The following is a 27,713-nucleotide window of genomic DNA, read 5'->3' on the forward strand; positions in this document are numbered from 1 at the left end:
ATCAGAAGTCTGTATTTCCGTTCTGCTCATCAGAGCTTTTCATACATAATTTCTTTCCACCGTTTTTTAAAATATCACGTTATCAATGGTGGAAAGATGGCCAAGACATTGAATGCATCAAAGTAATGGGCATTCTACCAGCATTTAAGTGTTTAATCAACTAGGATTCAATTGTCCATTTTATTTTCCAATTCTTGTGATTTTTAATTTTGCTTTTTTAAGCTATTTTTGGAGTCAGGAGTATACATTTTGAGACTTCTGACTTTTTTTCTTGATCTAAACTGTGGTGCTAGAAATACTGTGGTAGTAGCTGTTTCTTCTATATTTATGTGTGTTTTTAATTTATGGAATGCACTGAATGGAACATTTTTGATTGAAGTTACAGGTCCCCACTCCAATCACATGTCTAATTATATTTTAATGCATGCATTGTCAATTATAATACCTTTCTATTGCAGCACATAAGTTATACAGCAATCACTGAAACATGAAACATTTGCTATGATGAGCTTCTATGGGAAACTATACTTGATAATGCAAGTTTTACCTATTGATTTAACTTTGTTCAGCCTTCCTGTCATTTTTATTCCATGTTTCTCAAAAGTTATTGAATGTAAAATGGTGATATTCACTTGACTAGAAAGAATGAACTGATTAAACACAAAGTACCTGTGATGAAAAAAGGTATGTGAATGAGAGACCTAAAACTAGATCTAGATTTGCAGTTCATCTTCACAAGTCACTAAATGCTGCTTTCTTTTTTGCAGATTTCTTTTGGTGCTGATTTGTTTAATATTCAGTGTACTATCCACTATAGAGCACTATTCTGAATTTGCCACTGGAACCCTTTTCTGGATGGTAAGTGAACTTTTTTGGGGGAAAGACTCTAGTCAGTTTGACTAAATCTAAATTGTTTTAGGTGAACAAGAGAGAGAACTGTTAAAAATCTGCATGCAAAGCATGCTACCAGGACACTTAATATATTACCTGCTTTCATTAAAGGAAGGCCATAGTTTAATGGGGATGATTATTTTCTAGATCTCTACAGTATGAGAGTACTTGATAGATTAACAGTTTTTATATACTTCCTTTTCATAAAGTATGGAACTGTACCCTGTAGCTCTTACAGTGAACAGTTGGTGTTCATCAGTCTTGTGCAATGTGGAACAGGATATTCGATACGCAGGAGACTCCCTTTCTAAAGGGAACACAGGAGACTCCATTCTGAAGGGAAGAGAGCTTTCTACAGGGAACAGAGCTTTCTAAAGGGAACAGTAAGCTCAATATGCCATATGCAGGCTTGACCCACTTCTGAGGGAAGTACTGCCTCTCTGGGGCCAATGGCTCTGCCTTGGCTAAAGCCTCAGACCTCTTAGGGACATGGTTTAGTGCTAAGAGTTAGGTTGTGGTTGGACTTGATGATCCTGAGGGTCTCTTCCAACCGAAATGATTCTAACCATCTATAAGCTGTTTCAACACACATACAATATTTTTAAGTGCTAATTTGAAGTAGGTGAGAAATACAAGTACAAATTAGACAGTGTTCCTCCTCTGTTCCCTCCCCAAGCCCCTTTTCACCTGTAGAAAGTTAAGAACTGAGATGAAGTATCCTTCATAAAAAATTACTAAATCACTTTTAAACAGTTGCTCACAATATCTGTATTTCAGCCATTCTAATCCTCTGATCTCAATGTGTGATAATCTCAGTATTCTTACTGTGATTTTTTTTTTGCTAAGTAGTGGCTCCTAATATGAACGATTTTGGTTTTCCACGTGTTAACAAAAATCAGTTACTTGCTTGCTTTCCTATGGCTTAGACTCATTAGTATATGCAGCTTTTGCATGCAATTGACTAAGCCATCATTAGGATCTCTGAGTTATTGTGGGTTTTTAATTAATGTTAATCCTGTATCAAATTCTGCTTGACCTTTAAGCCATATTCAGTGTCAAACAAAATGCAGTATTCTGCCAGTCATATATAGCCTTCTCATACTCACTGAAAGATGTGGAGTGATGATAGGTTAGTATAACCACCACTCAAAACAGTAATACTGGCAAGGATTCAATGCTGAGCTGATTGTTTTTGTGTAGATGGTATGTGCATGTGCAGACACATATTATTATTGCACAAAAAATAACTAGATGAAGACAGATGTGTGGTTCACATAGTGCCCACATAGCATTACCAGCTATTTTTAAATGATGCTATCATCTAACAAATGAATCACACATAGTCAGTGGCAGTGCTGGAACAATTTCTTGGCCGCCTAGTTTTATGACCTTACCCTTACTCTCTTGAGTTTAGTTTCCTCCCTACTGTTTCCTTAGCTTCCTTCCTAGAAATGGCCAGCACAGAGACTATCTTTTCTGCTGGCTCCTGTGATTCACTTGCCTAGAAAGCATTAGTCTTAAAAGTGTGAATCTTAGAGTTTTCTCTGAAATGAATGCACTTCCATTACAACACTTGAAAGATTGCTTTTAGAGTTAATGAAATTAGTTCTTTTTCATAGACTTGTGAGGTTTTGTGTTTCTAGTAGCTAAATGGGAAGACTCCTGCTTGGAGCACTACTCCCCACCTTTACCTTCAGGAATTTCAAACTGCATCTCCCATTTTACCCAGGAGACTGCTAACTCCACAGAAGCCTGGAGATCATTGTCCTTTTTACTCTGTAGTAGGTCATCGCTCTGATCTACTTCACGCCATAGTTGACTGGTCATGTAACCAGAGAGAGTTTCTCTCACCAAAATATGAAAACACATGCATATATGTTTTGCCTTCCATGCCATTCTGCTCTCCAGGAAGTGTCTGAGAACAGAGGAGGCTGCCAGTATGGTGAGAAACAAAATTGAACCAAAGCATTTGTTGGATCAAGTTCAAAATGAAACTGATTCATTTCTCTTCTGATTGAAGAAACCTTCAATTATTTGCATAGCTCTAGTAGTGTGTCAGTAGCAAATAAGTACTAGTATGTGATGATTGTGGTATTTTCTCACTTGTGGAAAAGTGCTTTTCATTATACTGAGGTAGATTAACAGTTGGGAAGGACCAGCTACAAAATTGTAATGTTGAAAGTTGGTAAGGCCTGATAAGAAGGAGAGCATTTGATACTTGTGGGCACTTAAATGTTTTTGTATTTTTTTAGAGAGGGTGAGATGATGTGCCAAATACTATTTTGGATAGTATGTGTCACTGGGGCAGATATGGCATGTTAGTTACAAATGTAACTGCAGATGTGTCCTAAGCCACTAAAATCTTGTGTTTTAAAAATTTAATTTTTTAATGTTCTTAGTACATCTGGGTGGTGTTTGATAATTTCTTGTCAAGTATGAAGCCTATCATTCAGACAAGCTATGTGAATGTACAAAGGAGAGAATACTGTATCTAGAAGGCCCTCCAAAACAGTGTTCATAGTTTAAAAGGAAAAAGGGGGCTGAAGAAGAAGTTGCTGGAACTTGAGGTGAAAAAAGCCCTGAACACTTCCTGTCTTTCCCCCTCCCCCCAAAGCCTATGTTTTCAAGTCTCTGAAAATTCAAGTGAATTCTGGGGGAAAAAAATATGACTCTCTAACCCTGCATTTGAATATTAAGGCAAATCTGTCATCTTTGAGACATTTTATGATCTCTGTTAATTCCTGGTGGTTCTTTTTCTCATCTGACTATTTAGCAAGCCAGCAAATGAGGGAAGTGACAGTAGCATTGGCACAACGAAACATGCTGATGAACAACAGCAGAACATATAGTGAAGAACATAATTTATTCTAAATTTTTTATACTTGCAGAGGGAAGCTTAGAGTTTCAAATAGTGTTTAAAATGAATCACAAGTCTTCTAGGTAGAACAACAATGTGCATGTTATTTCACAGTTTACAAAGCTTAAATATACTTGCGGTTGTTTTTAATACAGATTGCTATATGTAGTGTGGTATGAAAAGGAATCTCTAGTTTCCCATGCTTTCTTTGGTCCTGGAGCTGTACTGTTGGGAGCTTTTCCACTTGTCCATCCATCAGTATTTAAAATATGCTGCATGAGAAAATTCTTGTACAATGTCTGGGGAAAAAAACCACAATGGAATAGGCCACAGTTGTGAATAAACTGTTTGAATTACTGAAGGCAATACTACATTACCATCTACCTTTTAAACTTGCACTGTCTGTCCTTCTCTTAAGCTCTTGCATGTGTTGGAATTTTCCAAGCAGGAAAGACAAATAGGCTTTTCCAAAATAATTGTGGCCACTTTAGTTACAGACTGTATAATTGGAGGGAGTACCATCTCCACTTGTCATTGCATGCAAATACTGGATCTCACAGAACTCTGGATCCATATGCATTGTTCATTTCTTCTTTTCATACAGTCATAGAATAATTTGAGTTGGAAGAGACCTCAGGAGGTCTCTAGTCCAACCTCCTGCTCAAAACAGGATCAGCAATGAGACCAGACCAGATTGCTCAGGGCGTTATCCCATTGGGTCTTGAAAACCTCTGAGGATGGAGACTGTGTAGCCTTCCAGGGCAGCCTATTCCAATGCCTGACCATCCCTCATAGCGAAGAAAGTTTTCATTATATCCAGTATGAATTTCCCTTGTTTCAGTTTTAGTTTGTCATTTTTCATCCTTCTGCCATGGTCTGTTTTCTTTCCTCTTCCTGCCATGCACTGCTGGAAAGAACCTCGTTCCACCTTCTCAATAACCCTCTTGTATGTATTTGGAGGCAGCTCAGAGGTGCCCCATGCATTCATTTCTCCAGGCTGAACAAGTTCAGTTCCCTCAACCTTTCCTCATAGGGCATGGACCTATGCCCTGACCACATTGATGGCCCCTATGTGGAGCTTGCTCCAGTTTATCAAAATCATTCTTGTAGTGGTGGAAAAAACAGGTGCAGTATTCTAAGTGCAACCTAATGAGTGCTATTTAATAAGAAATAATAATTTGCCTTGCTCTCTTGTTAGCTTTCATCACTTGCATTTGGATGAGGCTGTCTTTAGAGACCTGCTAGCTATCCTGAACTTGTTGACCCTTCAAAGCTGTCTCCAACAGGATCCCACCTAGCAGTTCCCTGAATAATTGGAAGTTTGCCTTCCTGAAGTGCAGTGTCTGTACTCTCTTCAGGATCTTGAACTACATTATCCAAGGCATTATCATTGATTAATATATCCCAAACTAGTTTTTCCTTGTATATCTGAACAGCAGATCAAGCTGAGTCTCATTCCCAGTTTTCATTCAATACCAATATCTAAAATTTACTCCTGAAACACTCCAGAAATCTCTCAGATTGCTTGCATCCCACTGTGTTGCTGTTTGAACAGGTGCTAGCTGAATTAAGGTCCTCTGTAAGAACCAGGGCAATTAATTAACTAATTAATCTAGACACTTTTGGCCCTCATGGAGATATTTGTCAGGGTTCGTTTGTCTTTTTAATAGCTTCTTCCAAATGCAAGTCAAGAACAGTGATTATGGGATTTCCTACAGTCAAAACTTAATCTTAAGTCAACACTGTTCACTTTCTGTCTCTGACAGAATCAACTCTCATTTATTATTTGTGTTTATCTTCTACCTTCCCAATGGTTTTCATAAGTGATGGAGATTAAAAATTTAAAACAAACAAACAAACAAACACACAAACAAACTGGGAGTATTTTTACTTAAAGTTCCCATGGAAATTATTATTTTTATTTAAAATTTTTATACCAGAACAGGAAAAAAATGCTATGCATTCAGCAAACTTTGCATATTCTTGCACCCATCTATTTTTTAGGCTTTCTTCATTGTGTCACTTTTAGGTAACATTCAGTCCTTTCACTTTGTCCCATATTTTAACTCCCGAATATGTACAGTTATAATTTTTTCTTACTCTAAGATGATTCTATTGAAAAATTACTTTTTAAATGTTGCCAAAACCTCTTGTATAGCCTTTTGCCTATACAGCAGGAGATGGTAATGTTTTCTTAAAGATCTAGTAATTTATGTGCTGGTTTTGAGTTGTAAATGGAATCTAGATCTTTAAGAATATGTCATTAAAAATAAAGTGTGCCAGGTGTAATACCTCCTTCGAGGATTAATCTAATGGAGCGTTTTCATGGTTAGAGGTCATATATTTTTCTACCAGGAGAGGTCACCATGGTAGTTTACAAAAGATGGATTTTTATTTTTATTGTAAAAGACCTTGCAAAAAGAGTTTCTTAGCTTGTGGAAGTAGTTTCACTAATTCTGCTGTTCTAAAAACAAGATCAAGATATTATTTTTATCATACACATTATTTTTTTACACACTGGTAGCAGAACACAATAAATCATCAATTTGTATAACTACAGTGTTGTAGATGAAATGGAATTTTTCCTCTGTTTTACTATCTTGATGTTATTTACCTTTTAAATTTAAGAATATCAGAAGTGTTCTTGACTTTGAGAAAATAAAATGGTTTTGCTATAAATTATACTGATTCAACTTTGTTAATTTAATTTCTACTTGTATGCCATGATGTATTTAATGTTGTGGACATTGCAACTGGAATTAAGGAGGAATAGGAAATATTGTTTATCTTAACGTACTTTCCAATTCAGAGCACATAATCCAAATGTGAAATCACTGCAACATTTGCAGGCTGAGTAGTAATGGCAAAACTGTGTAGGAATTGATGTGGTGGATTGGACCCAAAAGCTTGGTTATTTCAGTGTTGTGATTCTGATAGTCGTCTGTTTTCAATGCAAAAAAGGAATACTTTTTTACTAAACCATTATCTGTTAAAATTGGTAAAGCACTTCTAAGTCTTGTTTTGCTTTCACCAGAGGTCACTAAATTCTGGTCATGGTCTCCTGATGGGTGTTTTCCCAATGTAGTTTTCTCAGGTTTATGGGGTAAGACTTCAAAGAGCTTGTGCTGTACTAGAAGCTTTCTGCACAAGGTGCGTAGTCTTAGTGTTTCAGCTGGGATCACCTGCCCTGTTTCAACAGAGCTGGGAGCTGGATCCTGGATTCCAGTGGTTTTTCTAGATGAGCTCAGCTCCTTTGGTACCTTTTCCTTTGGGAGACAGACTTCATGCATCTGCTTTGCTCTGACATGTTTCTTTGCTGGAAAAAGCAACAGCATATCTTCCAAAGACATTAACGCCTCTAGTTCATAGTGGTACAGTACTAGAGACTCTGTTTTCAGGGTCCTTACTTGTTGTGTTTATTTTAGGGCCTCACTGCCCTCTCACACTGCTCAGTTGCTTGAAATCATCATGTTGAGACTACATTTAGCATGTAGCTTTTATTTACATCCCTATTTGCAAATCCTGTTGGAGGAAAGGCTAACATGTAAGATTAGAAACTCCCACATCAAATGCTGCTTTAGCTTTCTAGGAGAGAGGCTCACGCTGCGGCTGTATTTAGGAGACAAGGATAAAGGGAGGATCTCATGAAAGACTTAAAGGCCGCAGATGTGTCATATTGTTCTGTTTCTTTCTTGAAGTCACTGCTCAGTTTTGGCTTTATATAATGATTTCTTCTGCATCACATGCCATGAACACATCATCCTTTATATATAGGCTAAGCATTTCAGAATACCCAAACATCAGAGTACCAAGTGATAGCTGGCTTACTTAAGCCAGCTAAGACGTGTGTATTTAACTGCTCTGTTTCTGAAATGGACTTCAGGATGGCTTTTCTTTTTTGAAAGTAGTGAGTTGACACCATTTTCAAAATGTGTGGTTTTAAAAGAGGATGCACTTTTCCTGTCTACAGTGGAGGAGCTGTCACATTCCTTTATTTTTGTCTCTGCTTTTGTCCCTTCTCCCATTTAAGCTATGTGGTAATGATGTCATAAAATGCCAAGTCATCTTTAAATGTTAGCAGAGTAGAAATATGGCTGCATGGTATGTAAGCTCAATTTAGTCTTCTCCATGATTTATAGTGAAGTGTGTGTATTCTAACAGGTTTGAGGGCATTTTCTCAATCCCATCAAAGCAACTGGTGTTAGAAAGTAAAAACAGTGGAATTTTTATCTGTTTTCTGGTTTTGTGCCAATCTATCACTCTAAGTCTGTGCTTTGCAACATGGCATTAGCGCTTAGGGCCTTCTCTAGGTCTGTTGTGTAAAGTGATATGTTGATAATCTAAAACATGAAGTTCACAGGTACTCCTCCTTTTGGCCTCAGCATGTGATTTCTTATAGATGATAACAGATTTCTCACAGATTATGGCAAGCAGAGTAGGTCCCATAATATTTAGTGTAATTTTGTGATATTTGTGTAGTGTATATTGTCTGTGTAATAGCAGGTGTGAATGAAGTGTCCAGTCCCTTAAATGAACTGTTTCAGTAGACAAGTATGCTGTTTCTTTCATACTATGAGTTGGACTATGTTAGTGTAGAACACATCTGAACAAAATTAAGCACATGACTCCAAAGCTTTTGCGCTATTCTTTTATTCCTTGTAAACTTGTGAGAAAGAAAACAAGAAGGAGAACCCCTATCTCTTTCTGAGCTTGTTGTTTGTCTGTAGGAAGATGAAAAAATACATCAGGAATATTATATTATTACAACATAAGACATTATTAAAATAGATATGGAATATTGTTTCATAAATTAAATATATTAGGAAAAAACTGAATCTACAAATCTTTCAAGACATTCCATAAGTTTAAGTTGTCTTCTAAGCGATCTTGCTGAGTTACCATAGTCTTTCTGGAATCAAATGTAACTATCAAGCTTCTTTATGTGAGTTATGATACAATTATTCTTGTGGCTTATATTATCTTGTGGGTTGCCCTAATGCAGTACAGAACATGTTGGCTGGATGATTGCTGTGTGCTTTTCAACTATCTAAAATAGAAATTGTGCAGTAAGTATGGCTGAGACAAAGTAACAGAGGGCCAACTTATAATACACTTAGACAAATTTTACTCACTTCTTACTCCAGCTCTATAGCGTTTCCTGTGCAAAGTGGTGTCTGAATGTGGCCCAAGAGACTAGAGAAACATTTCTTACTTGGGAGTGAGAGGACAGTGGAGAGGTACATGCAGGATTTTTCCAATTCACCCCCTCGAAATTTTGAGACCCTCCCAAAGCAAAAGGTTAAGAAACATGGATATGTTTATTTACAGTTCTGAAGTGGATACTCATATTGAATAGATTCCACTCCAGGAGCAATGCTAAACACTTCCTCTCCTACCAGAGGTGGTCCCTTCAGGTGAGGCTTCAAGACATGTTATTGGGGAACTGGAAGGTTCCTGGAGGGTACTGGTGCATCTATCGAGGAACAAAGAACTTCAGGCATTGTCTTCTTGAACTTCTTGATTCATTATTTGATAGTGTTTGTCTTAGTGGCATCTTTCTGAATTAAGCAATTCTAGAAAAAACTCCTACTCAAAAATAACTGAGACTGTAGATAATTTTCTTCGTAGAAAAATTGTTGCCTTCCTAAGCAGAATTAAAAAGTAAATCCTCGTCTCTGAATCACCCAACTGACTTGAGTGATAGTTATCACCAGGTAATATGAGTAGAGCACCATGTGCTTCCGTCATTAAGGTACAACTTCATTCTGTACAAGAAATAGCAAGTGTTGATTAACTGAAAGATAAAGATACTCCTGGTATGAAGTCAGCAAATTCAGCAAATTTAGCAGATGCACATGGAAACATTTTTCAAATAGTTGTTAAACAAATTCATTTGTATTCAGACAACAAACTTTTAAACATTAAGTGCATTGGTTTCATCTGAGAGATGTAGGTCCGAATGAGCTAATGATACTAAAGGACACTTAACAGTGTTTGGCATCTCTTCTTCCATGTATTAGATATTATATTTTCATATATGATGTTTGTCATCTTTATAAGGGCAAGCATGATGGTAGGAAATAAGTATTTTCAGTATCAGTAGGTTTTCATAGCATTTGAGTAGCTATTAAGCTAAACAGGTCACTAAACTGACATTTTCAGCTCTAAGGACTGGAAAACCTTGAAGATGGGTTATCAGATTAAATTTTGGACATGAGTACACGTGTGCAAACATTTGGACTATTAAACCTTTATGCTTGCTTCTGAGGCTTCATTGTTTTGAACTGCCATTCCTTGATTGAATCTTCATGAACACACACTATTCATTTAGCCATCCCACTTCCTCCTTTTACCCGAGCACCTAAATATTCCAATAAAAAAAGTGAAGAGAGCCTTGTGTGTGCTCTCCACCTAAAACACAGCTGCAGCTGAGAAAATACTTGTCTTTTTCATGTGTGCACTTTAATCACTTCAGCTGAACTCCTTTGCTTCTCCTGCTTCCCCCATGCAGTTATCCACAACTGTACTGGAACATATTGTAAATTCCAGGCTATATGTTTCACTTACACACGCTCCTGTATAAAATGTTGATTTTCTGTATTAATGTGAGTATTTATCTATTTGGTCATCACTGACATCCTTGGGTAAATGTTGACAGCTTTTTCACAAGAGTTTCTTATTTGACTGATTGAATTAGATACGGATGGAAAATGTTTGCATACGTATTTCCCTTTAAGCTTATTTTTTAAAAAATATTTTTAGTAAAATTAATGAAATGGAGTTACACTAAGAATGGCATAAACATGATTATGTGCTATTTTATTTTCTATTTTATGAGGAAAAAAAAGACTTATGCAGTGGCTGGACTTCAGAAAAGAAAAACAAGATTAAATGTATTTAAGGGATTCCACCTGACTGGGCAAAGAATATTATAGATGTGCTTTTTTTGTTGTTGTTTTGGGTTTTGTTTTTCTTTTGTTTTGTTTTTGTTTTTGTGTTTTTGTGTTGTTTGTTGTTGTGTTGTTTTTTTTCCAGTGAACAAGCGCGGAATAAGGAATGCTGCTGCTGACTTTAGCAGAGATATTAGACAGTACAAACCTAGTTAAAAATCTGTAATTATATTATGTGTCAGTTCTTTACAGTGGTTAGGCAGTTATTGCATGTTAAACGCTTTCCCTAGTATAACTGTGGCAATTTGAATTGCCGGGAGTATCCTTTACAACTAACAAAACAGGAAGAGACTAACGCCTGAGTGTGAAGAATCTGGTCTGTCCTGTTGTTTCCTTACTCTGTGCTCCGCTTCCTGGAAGATAATTTGAGTTGAGCACAGCCTAAAAACCGCTCTCCGCTGGTACATTTGTCAGTACAATGTGCCTCTGGCTGGGCCTCTGAAGCAGGGTCGGTGCCCCAGACAAAGGATGATGCTCTCCGTTTTTCCACCCCTGTCTCCTGATCCTTCAATGGGTCATGGCAAATGTCCTGACAGTTTATGACAACTGTTCTGTTCAAAGGATCCGCAGCTTTGCTTTCCCTTTCTTTCCCCATTGAGGTTCAGAGAAGGGTTGAAATAAAATCATGGGTTCTGGAATTTGCCTTGGGAATAAAATACCCTTAGGCCAAATATAGTTTTAATTTCAGCTTTTAAAAGTACTCTTGGAGACTCAACAAGGAGTAACCTAAGTCTAAGAAGCTTTTGCTTCCTCAGCACTTATCTGCTCATCTCCTTTCTCACATTTTTTTACTTAACTGATCCAGTGAATCTAATATGCAGTTCCTGTAGATATGATTCTTCCACTGCCATCAGCATTGTCTGTTAGGACTGACATTGAATGGAATGCCACTGAGTGGCAGATGCATGCTTTTGATGCAGCTGGATGGCATGTTTATTTTCATTTGAATTACTATGGATATCCTTCCTTGTCAAATGGTGAGTTACAGACATTGTCAATGAAATCATATGAGCGATGCTTTCTGATTATGTTTCTTAGAATCATAGAATAGAATCACAGAATGTCCTGAGCTGGAACGGACCCACAAGGACCACTGAGTCCAATTCCTGTCCCTGCACAGGACAACCCCTCAGTTCACACCATGTGCCTGAGGGTGTTGTCCAGTCTCTTCTTGAGCACTGTCAGGCTTGGGGCTGTGACACCTCCCTGGGGAGCTTGTCCCAGTGCTCCACCACCCTCTGGGTGAAGAACCTTTTCCTAATGTCCAAACTAAACCTCCTCAGCACATCTTCCTGACATTCCCTCGGGTTCTGCCATTGTTCACTAAAGAGAAGAGATTGGCTTCTGCTCCTCCTCCTCCCCTTGTGAGGAAGCTGTGGACCCCAAGAGGTCTCCTCCCAGTCTCCTCTTCTCCAGGCTGAAATAAGTGACTTTTTAGCTGATTGTCATACCGTTTCCTCTCCAAAACCTTCACCAAACTTCATAGCTCTATTCTGGACACTCTCCAGCAGCTTTATATCCTTTTTATCCTGTGGTGCCCAGAGCTGCACACAGAGGTCCAGGTGAGGCTGCACCAGTGCAGAGCAGAGTGGGACAACCACATCCTTCGCCCGGCTGGCAATGCTGTGCTTGATGCACCCAGAACACAGTTGCCCTCTTGGCTGCCAGGGCACACTGTTGGCTCATGTTCAACTTGCTGTTGACCAGAACCTCCAGATCCCTCTCTGCAGAGCTGCCTCTTCTTCTAAGACTGTGAACACGTGTGAAGCTAAGCCATTTTAGGCTGCAGATAAGAGCGTGGGACTGTTTTGCTTCAGAAATGCTCCTTTATTTCAAGCTTTGGTATGAATTTTCTGCCAAATTACAGAAAGAAGTGCTCATGACTTCACAATCTACTGCAAAGCTTCGGTGCCATTCCTCCTGTAGGTCTGTTTGGTCCATATAGACAGTGTTCTGCTTAGTTTGGTAGAAATAAGAGATCCTTAATAACAGACCTGAAAACAAATGATGCTGAATGATGACACCAGGAACCTGCTAAAAATGTAGAAAATTTATGAGATCCCTGAAATGCAAGAATTGTTTTTCTTTGAGGATTATCCTTGAATTGTGGTTTGGCTATTAAGCTTGAATAAATGCTTGCATTTAGATTTCAGACAGAACACAAACTTAGAAGTATTACATGTTGAAGCTCTAGATAATACATTAATTAAAAAAATAAAACTTGTGAAGTTCATTTGTTGCATATTTTCTTGTGCTTCTGCTTTGAAACTCTTCTGTAAACTTTCTTTCTGCTTATCCTTGGTTTTAGTCAGGCTGAAAAGTGCCATGAAAACAGAGGAAGACTGCATATTTTCTTGGTTTTCATTCCAGGCAAAACAAGGAGGTAGAAGTGAATACAGAAATGTTAACCTGACTTTGTTAAAAATAAAAATAAAATTTGATGTGGTGTTTTGTATGTTAATGTAGAGTTTTTCTTATTTGTTTTTAGTCTGTGAAATATTTGGACTCTTTTCAACCATTAGTTAGTTTCAACCATGTTAATTTTAAAGACATATTGGTATTGTTATTCAGTGAAAACTGTGATTTAAGTGTGTTTACTCTCTGAGTGCTTTAGAATTGCCCAGGTGCAGATTGCAAGCATGTCTAAGTTAAAATGCAAATATTTTCCAAGGCTGTAATTTATATAGTAGGTGTTTGGTGACTCGGAGTTAGTGGATATGGTTTGGGTTGGAACAAAGCCTAAAAGCTGTGTTTTGGTTGTGCTAGCATATTGCAATGGTGGAAGAAAACAAGGAAGGAAGGAAGGAACAAAAAAATCTCAGCAAATCTGTCTGTATTATGATCTTTGCTAATCCACTTCCTTTAGAATTATCTCAAAGTATACTGGTTCTTGTTTATGTGCTGTACAATATAGTGCTATAGAGGGATGCAATATTAAAATATAGATAATTCTTTTATTTTATATGCTGTATATACCCTACACACCTGAGTCCCAGAGGGGAGCAGTTTGGGTGCTGGCACAATCCTCAGTGGAGCACCCTGGCGTGGTGTACAGAGACAGGTCCTGAGCCAGGAAACCTCAGGGAGCAGAGCAACCTGCCAGGAGTCCGCAGCTTGTGCCCCAGCAGCTGGAGAGACCTGGGTAGGTCTGAGAACCCCTCTTCCTCACTGCCCCCCCCAAATAAGAACCCCCTGGGGAGCGCTAGTGGCCAGGGTGTGGCACAGCAGTTTGTGCCGAAGGGCGCTGGAGCTCTGCTGGCTTGACCAGGGAGCAATAGTATCCACCTGGTAGAAGGCCTTGTCCTCTCTAAGCCCTGCACCCACCACGACTGACACAGCTGCCCAGACAGAGCTGCGGTGAGAAGATGCTGATGTCCAGGCTGCAGGGTCTGCTCTGCTCTTGTGCCAGTACAGGATGGCAACAGTGAGCACCCCTGTGGGAGGTGTGCCCAGGCAGAGGAACTTCTCCACTTAGTGATGGAGCTCTGGGAGGAGGTGAGTAGGCTGTGGAGTATCAGGGAGCCTGAGACAGCCGACTGGAACTGCACCCTACCTTCTATAGGAAAGGCCTCTCAGGCAGATAGGACACATCATGTGGAGGGTTCTTTATCCTCTCTCCATCTGGCTGAACATGTAGGGGATATGGGGTAATGGTCACAAGCTGCTGTGCAGCATGGCAGGAGTGTCTCCTCCATGACTACACCACCTTCCCAGGTGCCCTTGCATAATAGGTATGAGGTTCTGCAAGTGGAACCAACTGATGAGGATAATGGTTCATTTAGGTTGGAGGTGTCACCAAGGTTAAGTTGGCCTATGCCCTGCATCAAAACTGCTTACATAAAGAAAAAAAGATTAATCATTGTCATAAGAGACCTCCTTCTGAGGGGAACAGCCTTGGCACACTTCTTAGGGAAGTCTGCTGCTTCCCTCGGACCCGGGTTAAAGACACGATGGGAAAATTTCCTGCCCTGATACGGCAATTGGATTATTAACCATTACTGATTTTTAATGTATGCAGTGATAAGGTTACAATAAGAAGTCAGAGGGCAATCAAGAGAGACTTCAGGGCCTTGGAATGACTGGTAAAAAATGAGGAGCACAAGTAGTCAAGTAGTGTTTTCCTCTGCCTGTCCAGTTGCAGGGAATAATGAGGCAAGAAACAGGAAGAACCAGTAGGTCAATACCTCTCAGCCTGGTGTCACCAGCAGAATTTTGAGTGTTTTGACCGTGAGTTGGTTTACATGGCTTGCTGGCAACAGATGGGGTACACCAGTTTCAAAGAGGGAAAAGGAGCCTTGTGCAGGAAATAGCAGAGCTCATTGAAAGAGCTTTAAACTAGGTTTGAAGGGGTAAAGGAATAAAAACAGACTCGCTAGAGATAAGCTTGGGAGTGGCATGACACTATTTGAGGAACGATGTGCTTGCAAGGTCCTTCAGTTTGCTCTACAATGTGCTGAGTACATTGGAGCACATTTGAAATGCCTCTATACTAATGCATGCAGCATGAAGAATAAACAAGAGGAGCTAGAAGCTTTGGTTGAGTCCCAGAGCTATGACATTGTTAGCATAAGTGAAACCTGGTGGGATGAATCCTGTGACTGGCGTGTCGTGATGGACAGTTATAGGCTCTTCAGGAGGGATAAGCAGGGCAGGCGAGGCAGCAAGGATGGCACTGTACATAAGGGAGCGGTTGGATTGTATGGTGCTTACAGTTGGTGATGACATGGTTGAGAGCCTGTGGGGAAAGCAAATAAAGCAGATGTTGTTGTGGGAGTCTACTGTTGACTACCCAGCCAGGATGATGGCACTGATGAATTATTCTACAAGGAATTAAGGGATATCTGTAGATCAACTCTCCTTGTCCCTATGGGCAGTTTTAACTTCCCAGACATCAAAAGGGAATATCATACAACAGACACAAACAGGTCCAGGAAATTTCTGAAGCATGTTGAAGATAACTTCTTGATGCAGGTACTAAGGGAGCCAACTAAAATATGCCCTCCTAGATTTGTTGTTTGTAAACAGAGAGGAATTCATGGGCCGAAGGGTGATTGGTGGCTATCTTGGCCATAGTGGCCACAATATAGTTGAGTTTCAAATGGTTGGTGATAGGAGAAAAACTGCCACCGAAACTTTGACTCGGGAGAGGTGACTTTGGGCTGCTGAAGAAGCTCGTTGGTAATGTTCCCTGGGAATCTGCTTTTTAAGGTATTGGGGTCCATGTATGCTGGTCATTTTTTAAGAGCCATCTCTTAAGAGTGCAGAACTGGGCAGTTCCACAGTGTTAGAAGTGAAGCAAGTGGGGCAGATGGCTGGCTTGGCTGAGCAGGGATCTTATTCTTGAACTTAAGTAAGAGAAGCATATGGACATGGGAAACAATGACAGGCAGCACAGGAGGACTGCAGAGATGCTATTTGCCACTGTAGGGAGAAGATTCATGTGGCTAAAGCTTGATTCAAGATCAAGGTGGACAGCACAGTGAAGGACAACAAAAAGGACTTTTAGAAGTATTTTAATAGCAAAAGGAGAATCAATGATAGCACCGGGCCATTGCTTGGTGAGGTCGATCACCTCACAAATAGGGACACAGACAAAGTGAAGTTTAATGCCTTCTTCAACTCTCTCTTCAGCACTGATGATGGGGCCTGGGAACCCAGGAGTCCTGTGCTGGAAGACCGTGTCTGGAGGGATGATAAACTCCCAGCTGACTTTGAACTTGTTCGAGACTCACTGCTCCAGCTAGATGAGCATAAACCTATGGGGCCCAATGGGATTAATCCTAGCATATGGGAAGAGCTGGCTGATGTCATCATGGGACCTCTATTACTTTTTAATGGTCTTGGGAGTGTGGAGAGGTCTCAGTTGACTGGAACCTGGAAAATGTTGTTCCACATTTCAAGAAGGCTAAAAAGGAAGACTCTGGTAATTACAGGCTAATCAGTCTCACTTCAGTGCCTGGAAAAAATATGGAGAAAGTTATGCTAGGAGTTATTGAAAAATACTTGAGAGACAAGAGTCATAGGTCATAGCCAGTGTAGGTTCACGAGGGGAAAGTCATGGTTAACCAACTTAATTTCCTTTTATGACAAGGTCACCCATCTGCTTGACCAAGGGAAGCTGGTAAATGTGGTGGTTTTGGATTTTTACAAAGCTTTTCATACTGTCTGTCATAGTATCCTTCTGGATAAACCATCCAGCACACTGCTAGACAAGTTCATAATAAGTTGGGTGAGCCATCAGCTGATGGGTTAATCTCGAAGAGTTATAGTAAATGGGATTACATCAGGCTGGCAGCCAGTCACCAGTGGGATTCCCTAGGGCTCAGTTTTTGGACCAGTGCTCTTTAATGTTTTTATAAATAACCCCCATGTAGTAATTGAATGTACCTTAAGTAAGTTTACTGTTGATACTATACTGGGAAGAGCTGTGGACTCCCTCAGGGGTAGAGAAATCTTACAGTGAGATCTGGATAGACTAGAGAGCTGGGTAATCACCAGCCATATGAAATTTAAAAAGAGCAAGTGCTGGATTCTCCATCTGGGACATCATGATCCTGGTTGTACATACAAATTGGGAGATGAGAGGAGCAGTCCCACAGAAAGAGATCTGGGGTTTGGGTTGATGGCAGGTTGAATATGAGTCAACCGCATGCCCTGGCAGCAGGTCAGCTCTGTCCCGAGGTGCATCAGGAACAACATAGCTGACTGGTCAAGCGATGTGATTGTCCTACTCTACATTGCACTAGTGTGGCCCCACTCCAAGTTCTGTGTACAGTTCTGGGCATCTTATTATAAGAAGGACATAAAAATTTTAGACTATGTCCAGAGGAGGGCAAATGTCCTAGTGTTGGCTGGGATAGAGTTAATTTTCTTCCTAGGAGCTGGTATAGTGCTGTGTTTTAGATTTAGGATTACAATAATGTTGATAACACACTGATGTTCTAGTTGTTGCTAAGCAATATTTGTACTAAGACAAGGACTTTTCTGCTTCTCATACTGGCCTGCCAGCAAGGAGGCCAGTGGTCCATAAGAAGCTGGAAGGGCACACAGCCAGAACAGCTTACCCAAACTGGCCAAAGGGATGTTTCATGCCATATGACATCATACTCAGCTTATAAACTTGAGGAAAGCTAGCTGGGGACACAATCACTGCTCAGGGACAGGCTGGACATTGGTCAGCAGGTGGTGAATAATTGCATTGTGTAACACCTGTTTCATTTATTCTTATTCTTACTTCTACTACTGTTATTATAATTACTACTATTTTTATATCTTCTTTTGCTGTCCTATGAAACTGTCTTTATCTCAACCTACGGGTTTTACTTTTTTTCCGATTCCCCTATCGCACTGAGGGAAGCGGGGAGTCTAAGAACAGCTGTGTGGTGTTTAGGTGCCTGCTGGGTTGAACTACAACAATGACTAAGATGGTGAAAGGCCTGGAGGGGAAGACTTAAAAGAAGTGGCTGATGTGACTTGGTCTGTTCATCTTGGAAAAGAAAAAGCTGAGGGGTGACCTCTCTGCAGTCTACAACTTCCCCACGCGGGGCAGTGGAGAGGAAGATGCTGATCTCCTGTCCCTGCTGACCAGCGATAGGACACAAGGAAATGGAATGAAGCTGAATCAGGGGAACTCCAGACTGGACATCAAGATAAGATTTCTTCACTGAGAGGGTGGTCAGTCACTGGAACAGGTTCCCCAGGGAAACTGACATGGCACCAAGCTTGTCAGAGTTCAAGGAGAGTCTGGATGACGCTTTTAGTCATGTGCTTTAGTTTTACGTGAGGAGCAGGAAGTTGAATTTGATGACCCTTTTGGATCCCTTTTGACTTGAAAAGTTCTGTGATTTGATTTTGTATATACAAAATCTGACATTACACTTTCTAGTTTTATATTTATAACCTCTGTTTGATCATCTAGAAATGTTTCATATATTTGTTAGCTTTAGGAATGATAGGCTTGTAGCCTCCCTCTGCTCCTTATTTTTTAAAAAATTATGATTTGGAAATAAACAAAAGAAGAATATTGTGTTTTTCTGTATGATATACTGATGAAATGGAGCTTAAACTGTCCATTCATGCAAATCACATTCAGGAACAGATTATATCTCTCTTACATACTGGCTGGCATATGCATATAAAAAGTGAACAGATTAGGCACAGTCCTTTTTATTGCATCTTTCATCTCAACAAACTTATTTGTATTAGTCATAGGAATAAGATGTGTAAACTGTAGTCACTCTTTTAATGAAATAAACCTGATATTTTGTCCTTTTAATTTTGATAGGAAATAGTTCTGGTTGTGTTTTTTGGTGCTGAATATGTGGTCCGATTGTGGTCTGCAGGCTGCAGGAGTAAGTATGTCGGCTTCAAGGGAAGAATACGCTTTGCCAGAAAACCCATATCAATTATCGGTAAGATATAATTTTTTTTTATTTTTCCTTTAACTTTGCTATTATCATCCAGTTTAAAGTAAACATGTCAGCTACTGCAGAGGCCATATTGCAATTCTGAGCTATGTCTGTCACTCAAACATTTATCTACTTTCTGAACCTATGCAATTATTTCTTCTTTTGGATTGCTAGAACGAAACATTTAAAATATGGCAGTGAGACACAGGCAGACATCAGTTTAAGAAAGGCAAAATTGTAAAATGCAGAAATCTCTACTAAATCCACTTGTGTAACTGGAGAAAACTGTCAAGCTTTTGAAACCAAATTACTTCCTCCCAAAGAATTTCTAAGAAAATTAGAAAGCAAACACAAAGGTGAGCATAAATTGGAAAAAACATGGAAGTGCAAAGTATAACTCAGGACAAATTCTCTTGGGTATTACTAAAGTTAAGTAGTTTAGATTGTTCGAGTGACTACTGTGGGTAACACCTCTGTAGTAAGAGAGAGTTTAGAGGGAGAGGTGACTAACAAAACCTGTGGAACAGTGAATGAGTGATTAATAAAATGTGATGTTCGGACAAAATTGTAGTAGATCATAAAATCAGTGTTTCTGTTTTAAGTCTGTGATTTTATATAGACTCCAGTAGAGCTGTGAATTTTACATGACATGAACATCAGCTCATTCAGTTGTAATTAGAGCAAACTGCAAGAGGTGAAAGGGGAGAGGGAGAGAATGAGTCGATATTTACTTAATCATCTGTGACTTTATGAAATGTGGTGCAAAAACTTGGGAAATAACATATCATACGTGTGGATGTGGGCAGTGAATAATAGGATGAGATACTGTACTCAGTTTTGGATTATTGAGAAATAAGTGTTTCATTACATACAAACAAATTCTTCATCTGCTTCTAGATCAGATCTAGTTTCATGATATAACCATGAAACCTATAGGTAACTCTTTTCTCCTAATCATGTTCTTGACTCCTCTTTCAATTAAGAAATGTTTTTTAGGTAGGTGTATTAGAGTACACAGCTGGAGGAGAAAGTGTGGCAGTCCCCTTAAACTGTGATTTCAACTTGATAGTGGTTCTGTACACTGGTATTGTGCATCTACCACAGTAAACATTTATGTTTGTATAGCCCTTGGAGGAGACATGGTCTTTTTTTTTTGTTAAGAAAAGCTAAGAATGATTACAGCTGGTAGTGCATTCAAAGATATCAGTACGGTTTTTACATTTAAAATTACTGTAAGAATACAATACATTTAAAGTCAAGATTTGTTTTTACATATCAAATGGAGTGAGACTGTGTTTACACTAATCCAAATAGATAAACATGTGAAATACTTTTGTGGTGAAAGATTGAATCATCCTGACTCAACCTATCATTTTCAAACCAACAAGAATAAAGTATGAACACTAGAAAAATAAATTAAAGGATTAGAACAGAATTTTAAAAATAAGGTATTAATTTTACTTTTGCATTAGTATGAAATTTTTTATTTTAAAATTAGAAAATATCATCGAAATGTCTTTGATATCAGAGAGATTACTTTTATGGGTATCTGTCCACACTAAAATTTGGATTAATTCTTAGAAAGTTCAATTTAGGTAGCAATTTTGAACTTTTGAAATTTCTCCTATTCGTTTTCCTTTTCTCCCTTCTCTGATTGTAAATAAAAATTATTTTGTTGCTTATTACCTGAAAGAGATTTAGAAGTCAAACTAGTTATTACTTTCTTTTATAAACTTGTTTAATATTATTCCATTCTGTGCTGCATAAATTAGTATGTTAACATGCAACTTCTAGAACTGGGGAAAGAAAATGTTAAGATGGGTGACACTATTTCCTGAATAGTCTTTAAAAATTTTATCTAAAATGGAAAATGATGCAATGTCTCCACCATGTAAATACAATTTTTTTATTTCTTATACAGGTTTTCTGAAGTTAGCCTAATTTTTCTCCTCTTTGCAGACATGTTATAGGTGATTACGTGTAAGTGAGAGAAGACAATTCTATAGTTAGAGAAACTGTCAGGAGGCATAGATTGAATTAATTTCCAGCATACCAAGAATCCCTGGAAAAATCATTTTGCCTCTTCATGTTTCTTCATTCCCTAATTTACAGAATGAAGATCTTTGAAGATTGTGCAATGCTCATGTACTCTGGTAGCAGCTGTAATAGTGATAGCTTTCCTAAATATTGATTTAACACTTCCATTACTTACTACATCAGTAGAGTTAAGTTAGGAGATAAATCCTTCTGAAGATCCCAGCCTAATTAGGCTTTTATGAAAGGGAGGTACCAAACACAGGAAAAATCAAGACAAAGTCCTTTCACAAGCTCTTTTATTTTTTATTGTTGCTGCAGAAAATGTCATGAACAACCAATTTATGAATTAACTTTTGTTTCTTCCAGTCTTGACAGTATGCAGTTTGAAAGACATAACCATGACATAAGTTACTGGTGTAAAGACCTGATATGTGTGTCCATCTCATATTGTCCTTAAGGAAAGGGCAGTAGAATTTTATTTATGAGCACCTTTAATTGGTTATGTATACAGTTCTGAAAAATCATCAGCACCTGGTATTTAAAGTTCCAGGTATCTCATATAAACCTAAATTATGCAGTGCCAGTAGAACACAAAAGTTCAGCAAAATAAGGATATTATGTAAATCAGATTGAAATATGTGCATATAATTTGTTTAATTTAAGTCCCAATGGACATCATGTTATCTTCAGACTACTGAGAACACACCTGGAAGCTGAGGGCTATTTCCATTATGAAAAATACTATGGCAACTAACAATTAAAATAGAAATGCAAATATTTTTACTGTTTTAAATTCTAAAAGGATTAATTGCTTTTAATCAAAACATTGAGAATTGCATACTAGAAAGTGAACTTGTGAGAACATTAGAAACACATCAGCAGTTTGCTCAGAAGAAACAGTACTTAGGTAGGCTGCATTATGTGCTGTGCTAAAGTTTATGCAGAACTAAGTAATGTTTCACTGGAAAGCTGATTTTTAGATGGTAGCTCTTTGGAATTTCTCAAGGATTTGAACCTTAAGAGTAAGCAATGGGGACACTGGACTAGCAGTGGACTAGGTTTTAAAATCTGTGTACTACACATGCTAAATTTCAGGAAATGTGGTTTGTGCAGATTTGTCATATACATGTGTAGTGCACATATTATATAGAAGACACGGTCATTTTCGTCTGTCTACACCTCATGTGTATGTACAGTCATGTTTGCAAACACATGAATAAGTAGAATGTTTGAGAAGAATATCCACGTGTCACTGTTAATAAATTACTGGAATTCAATTTTTAAAATTACCAAGTCTTCCTGATATTTTCTTTTTTAAAACTGACATAAATACTAATGTAATGCTAATCTAAATACTACTACTTTTTGGAGTTGAAAAAGTTGTTTAAACAAATACTGGCACTTTGTCCTGATATTTTCCAGGCCAAGTGTCTGCTTCAGTTTCAGTCTTGTGGAGGTATTTCATGCAAAATAGTTAAGCTTTTCCTTAATAAAACAATTTGGCAATTTCTTAAGGACAAACACTAGCCTGCACAATTCAAATTTCAGGTTTCTTTGAGCAGTAGTGCTGGGGCTGTAAGTAAAAAATCTATTGATTTTTGTTTTATATTGCTCTTCCTAAAACTGCCCAGGGCACATGGAAAGGAAAAATGCCAGGCTTGAATACCAAGGTGAAGTGGCAGGGCAGGAGGAACAGACTGGGATATACAGGCTTGGTGAAATGGCAGAAGGTGGGTTGTTGATGTAAGGGTCTGGAAGGAGGATGTATAAAGAGACTGATAAGCAAGCAGGAGGCTGAAGAAAAAAAAAGTAGAGGTTTGAAATACGTGAGCTTGAAAAGTGTCAGCTTAAGGGCAGAATCACAGAATCACAGAATCGACTGGGTTGGAAAAGACCTCAGAGATCATCGAGTCCAACCCTTGGTCCAACTCTAGTCCATTTATTAGATCATGGCACTAAGTGCCATGTCCAATCTGAGTTTAAAAACCTCCAGGGACGGCGAGTCCACCACCTCCCTGGGCAGGCCATTCCAATGCCTGAAGGATATGCTGAAGACCTAGAGTGTAAAATAGGGCTATTTGAATCAGTAAACTGGGATTAGTATGAGTAGCCTAAAGACTGGAAACCACCATGAAAATTAGGGACAGAAAAAAGCAGATATAGGAGAACAGGTTTTGGGAAAAAATATTGAAATATCTCTACCATGTAGAACATGTTTTCAGAAAAGTGGAAAGTACAGATGAAAAATCTATGTTATTCTAATTACCTGCTTGAAAATACTTTCCTAAGTGTCGGTCTTTCCCTCATTCAGTGCTGGTCATTGGATGCATGTGTCTGAAAACTAAGTGAGGACATCGGATGCCTCCTTTGCTTAAGTACAAAGATCTGTATTACAATGTGATGGGAAGAAAACTCCCTAAATTCTGAGTGTTTACACATGTATGTTCACACACACATATGTTCACACATGTACATAATAAAAGAACTGCATAAACATTTTGGAAGGTCAGGTACTCAAAAGTTAGATTATCCCAAAATGGCAGCTCTTTCTATATCTTAAACGTATCCCTCCCTATATTTATTTTCATTTTCATAAATGTACAATGAATGTAGTACAGTCTTTAAACTGATAGGTTGCTATCCCTTGGGGAGGGAATCTTGCTTTTACAGCAAAAATCAGACTGATACTGGAAAATAATCTAAGTCAGAGAGTGAAGTGAAGGATTCTGTCGATTGTAAAACCGATGCAGTATTTGTTGCAGTAACTACATGGTTGTGAGTGAGGCAAGAGAATGTTTAAAGGAGAGGAAAAAAAGTTACTGTCATTGAAGGCAACTGTTGTTCCATCTGAAGTTGGATTCAATCCTGCATCTTGCCTTGGCATCACATGGAAACTCTGTGATAGTCATTTAAATCAGTTTTCACAAGTGTGCCTAATTTTCTGGATGTCCAAATGAAGTCTTTGAAGTCAGGTTACAGAGGTTTTGAGCTCTCACAGCTGCAAGTGAAGTCAGCAGGCACTGTTTTTATTGAAGTGCTACATAATGTTAAGGGCTCTCAGGAATAAGGTACTGCTTGTTTAAAACTGGCAAGGAAAATTTACCAAAACTTTTCCTTATTCTATCTACATTTGCTATCCATTTCTAATACTATCCTTTATTTTCTGGTTAGAATTTCAAAGTGAAGCATTTAGGTGCTCTGAAGAGGATTATCACAGAAACACTCATGAGAAAATTAGAAAAATATCTTGTTGGAATTAAGTTAGAGCAGGGTTCAATAATTCAAAGCCATAGGTCTGTTCACTGAACTAGAATAAGAGAAAATAAGGGATGCTAGCACTGTGAACACAATCCATCATTTGCATTGTATAATGCTGGAACTGTGTGAACTGTGGAGCTGTGGAAAAAAAAAAGTGGAACTCTGGCAACAATTATTTTTTCATAAAATTAAAGACTATATCAAGAAGTAAAACAACAACTATGACTCTTTTTAGTAATGTTTGTTCTGACAGTTCCCTAAAATTTGAAAGCTTGGCTTTACAGCTTTGATACAATTTTTAAACTAAGTCTATGTGCGTGTATCTGCATATGATATTTCTCTGTGTTTTATGCCTTTCATTAATGATCAAAGCAAAGTCTTCCTCTCTTAAATAGGATCTTTAAAATTTACATTATTAAATTCATCATGGAAGAAACTATATCCTTGTTTTTTTATGTGAATTTTTTTGATGTGAAAGTATTACATTAACTTATTGCCCACTAAGTTTCAGCTACATTGCCACAGTTTCAGCTAACTTATTTTTTAAAGTGCTTTCCTCAGTCTGTCTGTATTGTGTGTTTCAGTGTTGAGAGCTAACACTTAACATTTCTTTTTTTTTACCAGATCTAATTGTTGTAGTAGCCTCAATTATTGTTCTGAGCATAGGATCTAATGGACAGGTATTTGCTACCTCTGCAATAAGGTACGTTTGTCTAGTAATTGTAGCTCTTCATAATAATGTAGCAGAGTTATGTTATATGTGTATCTAATTTCCAATTTCTGATTAGATCTATATGTAATTTTCCTAATATAGGAAAAGTTATTACATGGAAGCCCTGGACAGTGGCAGACTGTGTGTTATTGTGCTTGGTCACCGGTTGGGAAACAACAGTGCAGAAACAAGGCCTATTAAGAATTGTGCGAATACTGAAGCCAAGCAGAAAAACATTAAAGGAACATTGTGTCCTATATAAAACATTAAATAGCTCTCTTTGGGAAACAAAAGAAGTATTACAGAACATCAGCTTATTTAAGAAGTAATCCAGACAGCACTTAACTCCGTTCTTTTTGAGTACAAGTAATTACTTTGTTTAAAGAGTAATTATGCTTTGGTGGATTTGTTTGTCACAAGTAACTTGTACCATACACGAACCAGAAACATTTGATGTCTACAGTGTTTGCTCAGCTTTCATCAAGTACTGCAAGCTTGTTTCGGGAAATAAAGTGGGTAAATAAAAGAAAGGAATGATAAGCAGAATAGGTGTACTTCCCACTCTTCCCACTTCTAACTTAACTTGCAGCATGTGCTGCATGTTGTGTTACAAGTCTCTGATTTCCAGTGCAGTCTAATCACTGGGAAATGAGAAGGTACAGTGCTATCTAAACTGTCTAGCTGTATAGAAAAACACTGGAGCGAACTACATGTATAAAATATTTTAAGGTAACTATTTCCATAGAACGTTAATCTTTACATGATGATAAAGACTCACAGAAGCATCATGAATGTGATTCATCAGCTCATATAGGAGGAGGGCAACTGTGAAAATTCTGAAGATTTTCTTTAATTTAGCTAGAAGTGTAGGAAGGACTTTAATGAAGACAACTACTCTGTGTTTCTATGTGAATCCAGGTGGCTTTGGGCTCAGTGCAGCCTTACCTGGTGTTAAATTATACAGTTTCTGTCCTACCACTCAGAATGCTTTCTGCCAGAAAAACTTAACCCTTGTCTCTGTAGTGTTTTTATTGCCCCATTGAAAAACTCTCAGGGTCAAGCAAGTCTTAATCCCATCAGGTTTCCTCAGGACTGTGATGTGAGTGGCTGTTTCTTAGTTAAGAAGGAATGAATTTCACATCCTTGCCTTTGCTTTTGTTGCTTCTAATGTATAATGTTGTTGTCCTGTTTGGACCTCTCTTAAATTTCAGCAATCCCAGAAAGCATGGGTCATGCATGTCAGGTTGTTTTCTTGTAGAATGAAGTTGCAAGCTTCAGACCCAACAGGTACGACAGGTTGACATTTTGATCCCTGCAGCAACCAGTGAAACTGAATCCTAGTAGCACGGCAGAGTTCACAGGAGAGTCTTGTAGCCTTCTGTCCTTACTGTTTTAAGTTCACCAAATTGATAAAAATTGTTTTCTTTCCAACCAATTTATTTTCCCTTTTCAGAGGAAATGGGTTGTGCATGTTCAGAGGCTGTGTATCTGGAGTTTCTTGTTCACTATCTTGTTTTTTAAATCTTTATTTGTAAAACTCCCTGCCTATAACATGTAAGTCAGCACTGGGCAGTGAAAGAGCCATAACCATCTCAGATACAACAGAAACAGAAAAGCCAAGATGCCTTGGGTCAAGGCATCAAGAGGTGTGTCTAGTAATTGTACAGGGGAGCTACATGTGGTGCTCTGACATAAGCAACCAATGAGCTGTAACATGACAGAAGTCTCTTGGTGCTCATGTATTTGGTAGTCTTGTAATTATTCTTGGACTCATGTTTTAATTAACAGGTTTTAAGTGGATATTTTAATGTTTCCAGTTAATTAAAATTATTATTCTAATGCCATATCAAAGAAATAACGAAACATGATGTTCATGTACTCAGTCACTGATATGATTTGATAGTCAAGATTATTGTGTGTTTTCCAAAAAAATGACAAGCATTTGATCATTTGACCATCAGCTGTGAAATTTCAGAAAACCTGATTTCTGAATAAAAGAAAAGTTGGGTCTTTCAGAAGACAACATGACTTCCCAATGACTGAGGATGGCACCATGCTGAGTTTTCTGGCTGTTGGTGTAACCCAGAAAAATGCAGCCACAGTGGAATTAAAATAAGAAGACTGAATTAAAAAAGAAAACTGACAAGAACGACAACAAAATTTTAAGGATAGATAAAAAGAGCTAAAAATACTTTTAGTGATTTTTTTTTATCCTTTCCTGCTCTTCACTGTTTTCTTTCAGTGATAAGATAGTAAGATGAGTGTAGGAAAACAAAGTTCATTGTTGAAAGGGTGACTAGAATGAAATATTTTAATTGAATAAAATTCTGCTGAGGAACCATATTGATAATTATTTTCTTTAGTTGAAAACATTGGGAGTTTATGATTCAGTTATTGTCCTAAAATCACATAGGACTCTATTTTATATTTCTGATTAGATGATTTGTATAACTTACACAAAAAGGATTTCAGTAATACCATGTTTGGTTTGCAATCTGCTTTTGACAAATGCAGAAAAAAAGTTTGCTCATATTTATGTTATCAAAGCCTGAAGCACTGGTTTTGCTTGGAAGGAAAGCATTTGAGCATCATAATTAGGT

General features: G+C 38.2%; 1 protein-coding gene across 1 annotated transcript in view; it reads left to right on the forward strand.

Annotated features, from left to right (window-relative positions):
• Positions 1–27,713, forward strand: part of LOC309439343 (potassium voltage-gated channel subfamily KQT member 1-like) — a gene marked incomplete at its 5' end in the record, with an annotated part of 488,884 nt that overhangs the window by 22,016 nt on the left and 439,155 nt on the right. Inside the window, 3 exons of the mRNA XM_082051807.1 lie at positions 768–858; positions 18,983–19,109; positions 25,026–25,104. Coding sequence (XP_081907933.1) covers positions 768–858; positions 18,983–19,109; positions 25,026–25,104 — 297 coding nt within the window. The remainder of the gene's footprint in view (positions 1–767; positions 859–18,982; positions 19,110–25,025; positions 25,105–27,713) is intronic.

This window comes from Streptopelia decaocto, assembly GCF_964273445.1.
Source record: "Streptopelia decaocto genome assembly, chromosome: 1".
Lineage (NCBI taxonomy): Eukaryota > Metazoa > Chordata > Aves > Columbiformes > Columbidae > Streptopelia > Streptopelia decaocto.